A 15,715-nucleotide genomic window follows, 5' to 3' on the forward strand; every position below is an offset into this window, starting at 1 on the left:
AGAATGAAAAGGGAGAGAGAGAGATAGATGGAGAGATGGGGGGGGTGTGGGAAGGAGAGGGAGAGAAAGAAGGGGGGGAGAGAGGGAGAGAGAGTGAGAGAGAGGGAGAGATAGGGAGAGAGAGGGAGAGAGAGGGAGAGAGAGGGAGGCATACAGAAACATAAAGAGATAGAGAGATAGAAAAAGAAAGAATAGTTATGTGTAAGTAAGGTAGTTGGGTAGTTCGTGATGGGATTGAAGAATCAAGGATTTAAGGAATACTTGCACATTGAGAGGAAAGCTACAAACGTTTTGTGATGACTGATTCACTGCAACTCAAAGAATGATTCACCTTGAAAGTTGAAACTACAAAACGTGCAGGTGAGAGTCAATTGGCTTACATGTGAAAGTTTTTCTTAAACTTTGTGTGATCAAGGAGAGGCAATGATGTTTAATAAGAAATTGCTAGTACAAGTAATAACAACAAAGTACAGTAGTCGAAGTTTTTGTGGTTTTTTTGTTTGAAGATGAAATGTTAAAAGATCAGAGGAAATCATCATGATCCACAGAGGGGCTGGCAGGATGGTCGAGAGGTACACATAATGGTCGAGAGGTACGCAGGATGGCCGAGAGGTACACATAATGGCCGAGAGGTACACATAATGGTCGAGAGGTACGCAGGATGGCCGAGAGGTACACATAATGGCCGAGAGGTACGCAGGGTGGCCGAGAGGGACACATAATGGTCGAGAGGTACGCAGGATGGCCGAGAGGTACACATAATGGCTGAGAGGTACGCAAGATTGCCGAGAGGTACACATAATGGCCGAAAGGTATGCAGGATGGCCGAGAGGTACACATAATGGCCGAGAGGTACGCAGGATGGCCGAGAGGTACACATAATGGCTGAGAAGTACGCAGGATGGCCGAGAGGTACACATAATGGCCGAGAGGTACGCAGGATGGCCGAGAGGTACACATAATGGCTGAGAAGTACGCAGGATGGCCGAGAGGTACACATAATGGCCGAAAGGTACGCAGGATGGCCGAGAGGTACACATAATGGCCAAGAGGTACGCAGGATCGCCGAGAGGTACACATAATGGCTGAGAAGTACGCAGGATGGCCGAGAGGTACACATAATGGCCGAGAGGTACGCAGGATGGCCGAGAGGTACACATAATGGCTGAGAAGTACGCAGGATGGCCGAGAGGGACACATAATGGCCGAGAGGTACGCAGGATGGCCGAGAGGTACACATAATGGCCGAGAGGTACACACACTTGCCTCTTAGCCGTCGAGCCTAGGTTCAAATCCCAACCCAGCTATAAAATGTCACCCTGGTGTTTCACAGGCAAGGTCATTCATCATTGTGTGTGCGGTCCATCGGATGGACGTTAAACTCGGAGTCCTGTGTGCCAACATTCGTTGATGGACGTGAAAGATCCCATAGTGTCCTTTGTGAACAGTAGGCGAGTTATGACCGGCACCCTGAACAAATTACAAATTCCTGCCATAACCATTGCATCAGTGGCACACCTAGATGCCTTCAGCCAAAGATGTTACCCCACAGCCTTGTGCTGCATACGAATGAAGAACGGTCCACAAACAACCCCATAGAGGAGCTTTTTATCAATAACGATGGGGTCGATTTATCATCGATGGCATTTAAAATTTTTGTCTGATTTCAATGAAATCAGAATACCACTTGATGTTCCACCCATGCGTTTCTGCCCCCGCACTCCCCCGACGCTTTTGTGCCCGGTCCTTAAACCTGATGCACTCTGTCATTTGTATCCTCCATGCACCTAGACTTGTGTATTTACATATATTAATTATTTATTCATAGAGTAACATACACTGCATGATGATGATATATATATATATACATACGTTCAGTATATTTTCCTCATTTCCCTTCATAAGGTGGTGGAGACCTAAGCGTGAGAGCAATGGTGTTCTTGAAAAGCCGCATGAGAGACCGGGCAACTGCAGGTGTCTTGCTTGTAAGCAGTCAAGGTAAAGATGCCACCACTGATATCGATCACTGTGCAACAATAAGATTATTTTGTCGATTTGTCACCTCAAGACTGTCCGTCACCAAAACACTCCAAGGAAGTTTGTTTCGATGGGTCTGGAAAACATGTCTTTGTGTTTGCAGACAGTGGAGTAGAAGTTATGCTACTTTATCTTGAATAAACCTGCGTAGCGATGAGCCGTCGTCACCTTGTTGCACTTTGTAGATCGTATACGATGCTGGAACATCTCAGAAGGCGGAAGGCTGTTTGCTGATTTTCAGGTGGTGAGTAGGAGACAGGCAGATGAGGTCCCATTGCATGGTGCCCGCACTAAGAAGGATTGTGCTTGTTGATACATTTCTACGTCATCGTAGGGCTGGAACAATGAGTACATTACATGCCTGGGCGTGACATCCGATGACCGCACAATGTTTGCAGCCAACGTGGCAGGATCCGTGTACGGCTGGAACATCATGGGGTATGCATACGGGGGTCCAGAATCCAACCCTCCTCAAGGTACGTGGTATTCAATGTGGAAAGATAAAATATTTAATTTCCTCGCAGCTCAGTTTAAAGATAGTTGTGCCCTCGAGAATAATCTCTGGTTGTGACCATAAAATGTACGTCCACCGCCATCCTCGTTACGGTGAGAGTGTCCACTCAGACTCTGGTCGGTGGTTTAAACACCGGCCATGTTATAATCAAAGACAAAAACTGATCCCCTTAACTACAGACCTATTGGCTACTTCCAATAACCAGCAAGTTCGTGGAATCCATGATCATAGTAGATGTAAAATCCTTCCTTTTATCCAACGTCCTCATCTCAGATCACCAATTTGGATTCAGACCAGGTCACGCTGCTTATAATCTCACAACAATGGATGGACATCCCTCAATGTCAGACAGGAGATCAGGGCCATCTCTCTATACTAGACATTATATAGAGCTCTGGATACAATTTAGCATCGTGCCTTGCTCTCCAAACCCTCTGCCGATGGAATCCAAGGCCAACTCCACACATGGCTTACTGACGTCCCCTACACTCGGAGCCAACACGTGGCACTCAATGAATCCTTTCATCTCCTCTCCCTGTTGAAGCCGTTCTGGGTCCAGTCCTACTCCTGATCTTCATCAACGATCTCTCCGACTCTCTGGAAAATCCTCTTCATCTATTTGCTGATTATTCCACCCTCTGCCGTGACGTCCGTCATCCTTCAGATAGGAAGGCTGCATCCTCTTCCCTTCTTCAGACCTTGACAGAATCACAAGCTGGTCAAACACTTGAAATATGTCTTTCAATGCTGATACATCTCACACTCTCACTCCATCTGTCTGACATGACTGTCTGACAAACCCTAACCGTCTCCTTTCTTAACAATCCTCTTGAGGAAGTTCAGTCACTCAACCTTTTGGGCCGCACGATCATCTTTGATCTTCCACGGGCAAACCGCACTTCTATGGTGGCTTCCAGAGTCAGCCGCATCTTCCATCACGCAAAGTCCTTCCTCGTGACACACGAACTCTTATCCACCGACAAGGCTTTCATCCACAGCTTGATGGAGTACTGCTCTCCCTTCAGGTCTAGCGCCCCTGCCTCACACCCTGCTCAGCTTGATGCAGCGGAAACCAAGATCTTTAACATCAATGGAATCTCCTGCGACGAAGCCGAGTCTGCGATGAAACCCATCACTTTCACATCGCAGGCATGTCGGTGGTCTCTGTGTTCCACTGCCTCCTTTCTAGTTTTGCACCCTCTGCTCTTTGTGTGCTTTGTTCTCCCCACCCGCCCCCTCCATGTTTCTGCAGGACGCATGCGGTCAGCCAGCAACCCTCATTTTGGTGAAACTCCTAAAATCAAGAATCACTGCTCACCTCCACTTATTCATTTCTTTGTTTCCCATCTGGGGAACCAACTTCCATTGTCTATTCAATCTCGTTCTTCTCTTCAGGTCTGAAAGACAACTTTTCAGCACCATATCCCCCTCCTCTATCTTGTTCCTCAACCATGCTGTTGGTTTGTGTTTTTCTCCCTCTCTTTATACTGGTCCTTGTGTTGTGTTTACATCCTCATCTGTTCTATGTTCTCGAACCACGACTTCAAAAATGATACGTGCTGCTTACTTGCTTGACAATCAACATTTGAAAGGCTAGAGCATGGACAAGGAACCATACATTGGCAATGATAGCATTTGCTTTGATGGGTCCAATGGTCTCCTCCTGTGTCAAAGGTCCTCGTGAGGGAGCTCGTATATTAGTTGAATCGATATCTCTGGTTGATTGCTGTTCGATTCCGTTGAAGTGTCACTAACCATGCTGTATCCCTTAGCCATTACACACTGGAGGGCTCACCTGGCCAGCATAACGAGGTACCAATTTTGCTCGTTTTGGAATGTTGCTCTTAATTACCTCCACCACCGCAGGTGAAGGAGGTTATGTTTTCATCCATTTCTGTTTATTTGTTTGTCTGTTTTTGGAGAGGATATCTCAAAAAGTTGAAGACGGATCTGGATGAAATTTTGTGGACAGTTTCGGTGTGTGATGAGGACGAACTGATTAGATTTTGGTGAAGATCCGGATCCGACTACTGGAATTTTTAAGTGATTCTTCACCATTGAGAGAGAGAGAGGGCTCAAAAACGATATATAACACGATATTTCAAAAATGTGTTGGGACCGATATGTTCTCGTGGATCAGGCATTACGGGGCGGAGGTATGCGGTCTACCGAGTGCCCTTCTAGTTATACATGAAACGGTGCACATTTGTGTCCAGCGACAAAACGATTTAAGATACCTGGCTGGTTATTGCAGTAAAACACTGTCGTGAGTTCTCTAATCGACTTCAATCACTGGATGCTCAAAAACTAGTTGGAGCGTGGTGCGTCTCCGTGCCTTGTACGTCTTTTGCAAAAACTGGTTTGCGAAATAAATGTAGGTGGGGGAATATGTGCTCCGATGCCTTCCAGGTGTCTAGTGGGGTCAGGCAGGGTCGCGTCATGTCCCCCTTGCAGTTTAACGTCTATATAGATGATCTGTCGAAAAGTTTGAATAGTGCAAAAGTTGGTTGTAAAGTCTCAGGGATGTCTGTCAACAACATTTGTTATTCTGATGATGTGAGTTTACCGGCTCCTTCGATGTGTGCCTTACGGATGTTATTGGAGATTTGTGACCAACAAGCTGCTGAACTTGATCTTGTGTACAACACCGCTAAATAGGTACGCACGGTGTTTCAGACTCGACAAGTTAGCTTTGACCACTTAACTCATTTTTACTTGTGTGGTGACCTATTGAAGTATGTCGACAGGTGCACATACCTGGGTTACATCATCAGTCATGACATACGCGATGATCGCGGCATTAAGCGACAATATCTCTCCCTGTATGTGCGAGCAAACATGCTGCTCCGTCAATTTCCTTTCCTTGTCCATCATCCTGACCCTTTTTCCTTGTCGTTGATCCTGAAGTCTGGTGGTGATTTCTGAATACAATTTGGTGACGACGACGTCACTCGACCGCAACGTCAGGCTGTGGAGCACATCTGGAGAGTTAGTGGGTGAGGAATATTGCATTTGGGGAGGTCAGGGAGAGTGGAAACCATGAAGGTTCCCTGATAATGATACCGTGAGTCTCGTGCCAACTCACCATAACGCGTGTATTATTCGTTTTTTTTAAATATATTTTATCTTTTTAAGCCAATATTTCTGCATTAAAACCTCTTTGTTTGTTCCTGCATTAAAACCTGCTTCCGCAGACAGGTAGAACAATAGATGATATTAACATGAGGTTGATTGAGGTTTGCTAACCGCCGTGGGAACCAAGGACAAGTTGACGTTTCGGACATTAAACCCTCTATTGTTACAAACGGTTAATGGCTCAAACGTCAGGCTCTTCTTGCTTCCCACGGTTGTCCGCACACCGTTATATTCATTTCATCCATTGTACAAATTAAGATCAGCATATTTTGTCTATTTTTAAAAATTCAACATAAAAACTCCATCACTTTTGAAAGTAACTGCTCTTCAGCTTCAATCTTTGTTATTTGCCCATCTCCTCTTCAACTTGTTTCCCCATCACCCTCCGTCCGTTGCTACACAGGAACCTTTGGGCAGGTTGAGCTGTGGGATATTTCTTCCAAGGACACTTGGCAGAATCCATCGACTCTCCAGGAGATTCAGGAACCACAGAACCTGCGTCACAATCCCCTGCTCACAACAGAAATCGACAAGGTCTTTCTTCCACGAAAGGATGGAGGAGAAAAGGAAGTGCGAGAACATATGGTAGGTCGGTGTGCATGTTGATAATCACACAAGATAAGATGGGGAAACGCACCTTTTCTTGTTCTTTCCACCATTTTTCTTCTTTCTTTGCTCTGCTAAGTAAACTCATTGTTTAAAGCTCAGCAGCTTATTTGGCAAAAAAATCTCCATCTAATCTGCAGGTGAAGCGTGAAGACCGAATGGAGGTACCACGACTGATCCATCTGGATGAGAACGTTGCTCAAGGGACGAGACAGAAGTTTCATGCCAACATACAAATCGCAAGGTACACACACACACACAACCTCAAAATTATAGACCAATAATATGTCTACCAACAACATACAAACGTCAAACAGGAATCTTCACAGAAATGACGTACCACCACCGAACACAACAAGGACATCTCGAGGCAGAACCGAAGGGCAGAGAGGATGCTACGCAACAGACCACCTACTCCTAAACAAGTTTATACTGAAAAACTGTAAAACGAGAAGAACCAAAGCTCGGCTACAAAAAAAAGCTTTTGTTAGTGTCCCACATTCATGGATAGTAAAATGCATACATTTGTACAAGTTCAACCCCCACAAAAAATCAAACTGATCGAAAAAGCAATGGAACATTAGAACATCGCTTTGATATAACAGCGCTCGGAGGGAAAGATCAAAATACCAGAAGTGAAGATATGACACGGGATCTTCCAGGGTCACAACCTTACATCCCTCCTGCTCTGCCTGGCTCTGGACCCACTGGGCAACCTCATTAATCAGCAAGGACATAGATATACCCTGGCATCCAAAAATAAGAGAACGTCGAACGAGACAAGAAAAGTGACACGTCTACTTGTACATGGACGATTTAAAATGCTTTGCATCAATTGACGAAAAATTGGCAAAACGACTGAAATTAGTGAAACGGGACTCGGACGACGTTCAAACGGTGTTTTGCCGAGATAAGTGTACCAAGTGCACATTCGTAACAAGGTTAACCAACAAACACGGCAATTTTATTTAAAAAAAAACCGACCGAGATACAACGAAGCGTCATACAAATATCTTTGAGTAGAAGAGGACCACCAAATATGTCACAAGCAAATTGTCAAAACAATTACAAAAGGATACCTGCATGGAACGAGGCTGATCCTGAAAACATTTCTCTCCCCAAGGAACAAAATCAGAGGCAAAAACCAACGGGCGATACCAGTATGCCAATGCAGCTGTGAGATAATAAACTGGCCACAGGTGGAAATCAGAAAACGTATCAGAACAAGGAAACTCCTCACTATCCACAAAATGTTCGACATAAATCAGCGCATCCTGAGAATGTACTTACTGAGATGAGAAAACGATGCAGCGGCCTAAGTGAACTCGACCAACTGCACATGATATGACATCTGTCTAATTGGCTGAACATGTGAAAAAGTTCAACAGACTACAGAATCCAATTTGTATGCATACACGAAGACAGCAAGCCAGAGAAGATATCCCTAACCCATCGATCAAAAAATTTCCAAACACAGGTGTGAATGGAAAATGTCACGTATGAAACCGAAACAACAACGAATACAGCCCCAATGATAGCAAAAAAAAAAAAGACAAAAGACAAACACAAAACAAAATATCAACAGATTATGCACCGACAACTGGGAAAACGACAAAAGAGCAGGAAGATTTTTTTTTTTAAAAACATAAAAGTTGAACAGATTGGGCACAGACAAAGAAGGTTCATGCGAATGGTTAAGAAGAGGTCAGCTCAATTGGGAAGAGAACAAATCATTCTAAATGTCCAAAACCAAGAACATTACATGAATGGCTTTAAGAATCGGACAAGTGTAGGTTTTGCGAGGTAGAAACACAAAACCCGAGCCACCTCCTATCGGGATGTAAAAAAAAAACTCATGTCAGAACAGCTGTACACACACAGATACAACAAGGTATGTAGAGTAGTCCACCGGCAATTCTGAAGAAACTTCAATATCCCACTCCCAGAAAACTCATGGAAACACAAACCAAAAGCCATCGTTGAGAACACGAACGTAATACTCACATACGATGTGATGATCCCATTGGGCGTGAACACAGAAAACAAAGCATTGTGACCAGTTATAGAACTCAGGTACAAAAAGGAAAAGAAGGCATTGCTAATTGAGGTGTCAGTATCCAGCAATGTTGGAGACCAAACAATGCAGAAATCAGGAAAATGATGAATACCGGGATCTCAAACATGAAATGAAAACATCTTGGAAGCTGAATAATGCTGAAATTGTACCAGTAATAGTCGGAGCAATGGGAATGATAAATAAGAACCTCGCGGAGATATTAGAAACCGTCCGTGGGAATGTTGCCACAAACAAACTGCAGTTGGAAGCTGTCCGGCGTTTGGTGACGATCCTCGAAAGAACCCTCGGAACTAAACTTAGAGAACAAGAAAACTTCACAGTATGGTCCATGAATCGTGTGTACTCACTGATATGGAGGTGGATACTTCGAGACCTGCGTTCCACCTTCTGAAAACCGCATATGGAGATGACAACGAACACACACACACACACACACACACACACACACACACACACACACACACACACACACACACACACACACACACACACACACACACACACACACACACACACACACACACACACACACACACACACGATAGAAAGTCCACATCCCCTTTCAAAATTTTCACATTTTGTTGCCTTATAACTGGGAATTAAATTGTATTAAATCAGACTTTTCCCACCTTTATTTACACATCGTAACCCACAACTTCCAAATGAAAACTAATTCCACAAATTTCAGACAAATTAATTGAAAATTAAAAAAAAAACTAGAATATCTTCGTTGGATAAATGTCCACCCCCTTATAATGGCAATTGTAAACGAGCTCAGGTGTAACCAATCGTCTTTAAAAAATCGCACACCAAGTTAACTGGCCTCCACCTGTGTTAAATTGTCGTGATTCTGATTAATTATTTCAGAATAAAATCAGCTGTTCCTGTAGGTTTCCTCTGCTGGTGGTGCATTTCACAGCAAAGACTCAACCATGGGCACCAAGGCACTTTCAAAAGAACTCTGGTCTTGTTGTGGAAAGGCACGCACCAGGGAATGGGTATAAAAAAAATTTCGAAGTCCTTGAATATCCCTTGGAGTGAGGCCAAGACAATCATCAAGAAGTGGAAGGTGTATGGTACCACCAAGACCCTGACTTGACGAGGCCATCCTTCCAAATTGGAATGACCAAGCAAGGAGGAGACTGATTAAAGAGGCCACCAAGATCACTGTGTGCATGTGACGACAATATCCCAAGCACTCCCCACGCCTGGTCTGTACGGTAGGGTGGCAAGAAGGAAGCCATTACTAAAAAAAAAGAAGCCCAGCTTGAGTCCTGATTGAGGTACAGTATGCTAAATAAACACTCCGGAGATTCTGAAGCCATGTAGCAAAAAGTTTTGTGGTCTGATGAAACCAAGATGGAACTCTTTGTCCTAAATGCAAAACGTTACATTTTTAGATCAAAACGTTACAAAACAAAAACCCCAAATAACACCATTCCTACTGTGAAGCATGGTAGTGACATCATCATGTTATGGAGATGTTTCTCATCAGCAAGAACGAGGGCACTTGTCAGGATAGAAGGGAAAATGGATGGAGAAAAATACAGAAAAAAAATCCTCGATGAAAACCTGCTGCCCTCTAAAAGAGAGTTGTGTTGGATGAATAGTGAGAGTCGTGAAACTCAATATGGGGAATTCAATTAGATAATGGAAAGCCACCATCTGAAAGGACTGGAGGGAGTTTACTGCTGTTGTTATTTTGTCATCAAACTGCAACCAAAAACACAACACGAGGATCTTGACGTTGGGTTATTAATTTGGTTGCCTTGAGCAAGTAAAGGAATTTCAACAAATATTCTCTGCTAACTATCCTCCCCCCGCCTCTAATCACACCCTCCAAGGCTAGGACAAGCACGGGAAAAGCATTTCACCAAACGTCGACCTATCAATCCAGAACGTGTCTTCCACCACTTGACGTGTCACCCTCTGGTTGAGGCACCAATAGCTCAAGAGGTCGCATATCGATCCCGGGTGCACTGTCGGAGTTCCACAGCAAGACAGGAAAACTGACTGTAGTTTAATTGAACCCAATACCTGGAAGTCAGGATTCATGGATTCGGGGTTGCCCAAAATAATGAAACGGGTGAATGAATTGAGATTGTGGCAATGCAATATTGCGTGAAGATTAAATTGTGGGGTAGTTGACCATATCTTTAAAGACAGTGATGCAGATTAAAGAGGCAATTTCAATAAAGCCAAAGCTTGTGGTGAAAAACCTCAGAAAACAAAATGTGCTTTGGCTTAATGAATAATGTCTGAAATTTTTATATGCAAGACATTTATCAATCAATTTGTTATTGATGTTGATGGAAGGGAGCATTCGATGTTCTCCAGACAGACATAACATGGTCCAAGAAACACCTACCGGTTCCATTTTTCAATTAATAAGCATATTTGATTGGAAATTTTTTTATTACCTCCGCCACCGCAAGTGGGCAGAGATTGTTTTCACCCCTTTCTGTTGGGTCGCCAAATTAGGTGACCCTTATTGTCAGTAATTCTGTCTGTTTGTTTGTTACTTTGTTACTTGCAAAATCGAAGACTTTTCAAATATATTGGTCAGTCGATTTTTGTTATTCTGTCTCTATGTCTGTCTGTTTGTTTGTCTGTTAATCTCGAACGGGTCACAATTCGACACCGATCGTCACGACACTTTACCAAGTTGTAGAGGGAGTTTGAACTGAAAAGCCGATTGATTTTGAGGTCAAAGGTCAAAGGTCATCTTGAGGTCAAATTTCTAAAAATCATCATTTTACATCCGATTGACTTGGAATTTGAACAGGATTTGCATATTGTGGCACTGAATTTGGAAACCAACTATTTTTGAGATCAATAGGTCAAAGGTCAAACTTCTAAAATCGTCAATTTTTATCTGAAAAATCGTCAATTTTCATCCGATTGACTTGCGGGTTAAACATCAATTGCATAAGTACATCACTGAATTGGGAAAGCAACTATTTTGAGGTCAAAAGGTCAAACTTCTAAAATCATCAAATTTCATCTCAAAAATCATCTATTTTCATCCGATTGACCTGGGAGTTAAGCAGCAATTGCAAAGTCCATCGCTGAATTTGGAAACCAACTATTTTTCAGGTTAAAAGGTCAAAGGTCAACTCAAGCTAAAACTTCTAAAATCATCAATTTCAATCTGAAAAATATTCAATTTTCATCCGATTGACCTGAGCTTTGATTAAGATTGTCAATTTTAATCTTAATGAAATGAACAATTTGATGTATCCATGACAACCATTGGAGAGGAGGGTGGATTTTGCAAGAACCATGCTCTGCATGACGTCTTTTTCTTGTTTGTTTGTTTGTGAACAGGATATCTCAAAAAGTTGTGGACAGATTTGGACGATATTTGATGGACCTCTTGGGTGGAGGATATGATTAGATTTTGGTGACCATCCGGATTCAGATCCGGCTATGAGAATTTATTACATGATTCGTCGTGATTGAGAGATAGGGCCAAAAATGATATACCGTGTAGTATGATATCTCAAAATGTGTGGGTGGATTCGGGCGAACCTTGATGGACATGTTGCATGTTGGGTGCGTGACAAAGAATTCATTAAATTTTGGTGAAGATCCGAATCCGGATATGAGAATGTTTTGATTTATTTTTTTAAATTTTGCAAGTGATTTTTCACCATTGAGAGATAGGGCTAAAAACGACATATAGCATGATATCTCAAAAAGTTGTGGATGGATTATAACAAAACTTGGTGAATGAGTTGGTTAGGTGACAAGAACAAGCCAATTAGATTTTGGTTTAGGTCCAGATCCAGATCCAGCCTATCGGTGGGATACAAAACGTAAAGTGTTCGGCCTGGAGGAGGTATGAGCTCCACTGAGTGCCGTTCTAGTTGCTGTACTTGTGTATTCAAAAATAAACTATTGGCTTTTTTTGGCCTATCATGTTACATTCTGAAATATTTTTTTAGGCTACACGTATTTGGGTTAGAAGATTCATTTTCATCAAGTAATTGGGACGACATGATGGCTTGGAGGTACACACACTCACCTCTAAGCTGTCAAGCTTGGGTTTGAATCCAGACGCAGCTATAAACTGTCATCCCTGTGTTTCATAGGCAGGGTGATTGATTCATCAATGTGTGTGCCGTCCCTTGGATGGACGTTAAACGGTGGTCCCATCTGCCAGCATTCGTTGGTGGGTGTTAAAGATCCCACAGTGTCCTTCGAGAAGAGTAGGCAAGCTCTCGCCGGCACCCTGGCCAAATTCCAAATTCCTGCTCCAACCAGTAGAGGGCCTTGCATCAGTTGCGCAGCCTCGCCCTCAGCCAAAGATGCTACCCTGCAGCCATGTGCTGCGTACTAACGAAGAAGATGTTGACATAATTTTGAATTATTTGCCATTTCTAACTGACATTCCGAATATCATCCAAAACTATCTCGTACTTGCAAGCCAATCTTTCGATGAATCTTAAACAATAGCCTGTTATTTCTGTAACAAACCTTGGTATGGTCACCTACCATCTGCCAGGGTGTCAGATAGCATTACTCTCATTCACAAGAGACGCTTGACGTAAGCTTACTTCATTGCTGCTGATGTGGTCTTTCCTTTTTTTCAAACAACCTGATCTCTGACCATCAGTAAGGACTGTGTCCTGCCCTGGCCATTCTACTCTGGAAGTGTTGCTGTTTCTCTCTCTCTCTCTCTCTCTCTCTCTCTCTCTCTCTCTCTCTCTCTCTCTCTCTCTCTCTCTCTCTCTCTCTCTCTCTCTCTCTCTCTCTCTCTCTCTCTCTCTCTCTCTCTCTCTCTCTCTCTCTCTCTCTCTCTCTCTCTCTCTCTCTCTCTCTCTCTCTCTCTCTCTCTCTCTCTCTCTCTCTCTCTCTCTCTCTCTCTCTCTCTCTCTCTCTCTCTCTCTCTCTCTCTCTCTCTCTCTCTCTCTCTCTCAGCAATCGATTTTAGGGCTTGGTACTGCTTCTGGTGCTTCTCATTCGGGCTTGGTTGAGATACCCTAAATCCAAAACAAGAGATCAGGACCCTCTTCCTGGACACATCTCAGGCATTTCACAGTCGGGCATTCTGTTGTGCTTGCCAAGCTTCTTACCTGTGTCATACAAGGGTGCCTTAATTCCTAGATCTCTGACTTCCTCCACTCGCATAGTCAACCTCTCCTCTCCCATTCGAGGCTGTATTGTGCCCAAAGGCAGTGTCCACATTACGTCGTACCATCCTATTGAGAGTCAGAAAGCAACTGCGTCATTCTTTGCTGATATGGAATTAAGAAGTTGCTGGTCTCACAAGTAGAATGTTTTTCAGTCCAGACATTAATCTCGATCTCACCCTATCACTCTGGAAGTATAGCTATACAAACACACCCATCCGTTTCCATGGTCAGCCACTGGAAGAGGTTCGGTGTCTTGAATTTCTAGGCACCTCATCCTTCGTCGTCCTAAAGTCATTCCTTGAAAAATAAACAACTCACACCCCTCAACATTTTTGTCTGCGCTCTCTCCTATGGGCTGGTGCCCCAGTATCGTATCTGCCTCTCCTGGATTCTGCGTACGTTAAAGCTTCCAATATTATTGGCATCTCGCGAGGAATCCGAAGCACAAGGTAAGTTGCTGTTACAGACCTCTCCTCCATTCTAGCTTCCTCCGCTCTCTCTCACCCCTCTAACTTACAGCTACTCCAGGATGTATGCATTTCTCAGGAACCCCTTCCTGGTTAAACTCCCAAAAATCAAGGGTGACCACACACCAACTCTTTTGTTCCTCTTCCCTTCCATTCGTGTGTGTGCCTTGGTGAAGAGGTTGGATCACTATCTTCCCTCAATCTTCAAGCATGTGCTGCAGCACCATGCCATCTAATCCCCCATCCCTACTGGCAATTTTTCCTACCTCCATTAATCCTACTCAATCCAACCTTCTCGTCGCAAGTTATTATTATGTTTCCTCCTCTTGTTTGCCTCCTTTTTTTTCTTGTTCATTATTTTCTTTACTTTTTGCCCACATCTGACCCCACTGCCAGTATGACACCTTTTTTACCCTCAGTCACCTCGATTTTATATCCATCCATCCATTGGGACCATACTCTGTGCAGAGCGTTGGTGCTGCCTAAGCAGTCTCCTTGGCTATTGGGACAATCCTGGACGGGTCGCCACTCCGACGCGGTATACCAGGGTGCTGGCACTCATTTTGCCGACCTCGGAAGGATGACAGGCCAAGTCAACCCCACCTGGTATTAATTCAACAGCTGAGCGGGATATGAACTGAGGATCCTAGGATCCTAAGCCCACCACCCAAACCATTAAGCCAACAGCAGGCATGAGATTTTATATACCAACTAGAAAGTAGAACTTGATGCGAATGGGCCAATGGACATGCCTCCGCACATGTTTGATGTCAATCCACTGTTACGTTTGATCTCGATTAAAGGTCACATTAAAAATTGAAGGTCTTGTGAGAGAGAGAGAAAGAGAGAGTGAGAGAGAATGAGAGAAGACACCAGTAGAAGAGATGGTGCTCACCAAATTCTCTTCTTATAGTATCCAATGCAGTCTCCACTCATGGCTTGTGGACTTCGTCTCCAGGTCGCAGTCAATGCTTGGCTCTTAATGGAATTCTCTCATCTCCTCTTCCTGTCCAGGCTGGAGTTCCTCAAGGCAGTGTTCTGGGCCCTGTGCTTTTTCTGGTTTTCATCAATGAACTCTCACATTCCCTGGAAAATCCTCTTTATTTCTTTACTGATGAATCCACTCTCTGCCATTCCATCTCTCATCCCTCTGATCAGCAAGCAGCAGCTTCTTCGCTCTCTGGAGACCTGGATAAAATCACAAGCTGGTCAAACACTTGGAATATGTCTTTCAATCCTGACAAATCTCACACTCTCACGATGTCTCTCTGAATGGACCGTCTGGGAAGCTGCCCCCTCCCCCACACCCCAATCGACTTTCTCAACAACCCTCTTGAAGAAGTCCTTTCATTCAAGCTTCTGGGTCTCACTATCTGCCACAATCATCCCTGGGAAAGCTACATCTTCAAGCTGGCCTCCAAAGACAGTCGCCGACTTGACATCCTACGTCGTACAAAGTCCTTCCTTGAGACACCTGAATCCCTGACGTACAAAGCTTTCTTCTGCACTCCGATGGAGTACTGCTCCCCCCTCTGGGGTGGTGCTCCTGCCTCACACCTAGCTCGACTTCACGCTGTGGAAAACGAGGTTTTTAGGATCATTGGTATCTCCCATGGTGAAGCCGAGTCTTTGGGTCTCTCACTGTCTCACCGGAGGCAGGTCGGTGGTCTTTCTGTCTTCTACCGTCACCTTTCCGGCCTTTCCTCCCCTGCTCTGTCTGTGATCTGACACTTTCAGCTGA

At 44.0% G+C, this 15,715-nt stretch overlaps 1 protein-coding gene across 6 annotated transcripts in view; it reads left to right on the forward strand.

Annotated features, from left to right (window-relative positions):
* The window catches only part of LOC147013766 (cilia- and flagella-associated protein 337-like), a 69,322-nt gene extending 57,350 nt beyond the window's left edge, over positions 1-11,972 (forward strand). The window contains exons 23-28 of one of the 6 annotated variants that reach the window (XM_085850961.1): positions 1,906-1,998; positions 2,223-2,281; positions 2,372-2,513; positions 6,090-6,271; positions 6,433-6,536; positions 10,214-11,972. In XM_085850961.1, the coding sequence (XP_085707087.1) occupies positions 1,906-1,998; positions 2,223-2,281; positions 2,372-2,513; positions 6,090-6,271; positions 6,433-6,536; positions 10,214-10,382 (749 nt within the window). In that variant the 3' untranslated portion in view covers positions 10,383-11,972. Of the gene's footprint in view, positions 1-1,905; positions 1,999-2,222; positions 2,282-2,371; positions 5,548-6,089; positions 6,272-6,432; positions 6,537-10,213 lie in introns of those variants that run through there. The other 5 variants (XM_085850962.1, XM_085850963.1, XR_015050506.1 and 2 more) reach the window with 5 other exon arrangements.
* Positions 11,973-15,715: the final 3,743 nt, after the last annotated feature.

The sequence above is a fragment of the Eptatretus burgeri genome, chromosome 13, assembly GCF_056783735.1.
Source record: "Eptatretus burgeri isolate ZD-2024b chromosome 13, Ebu_testis_v1, whole genome shotgun sequence".
NCBI classification, from domain to species: domain Eukaryota; kingdom Metazoa; phylum Chordata; class Myxini; order Myxiniformes; family Myxinidae; genus Eptatretus; species Eptatretus burgeri.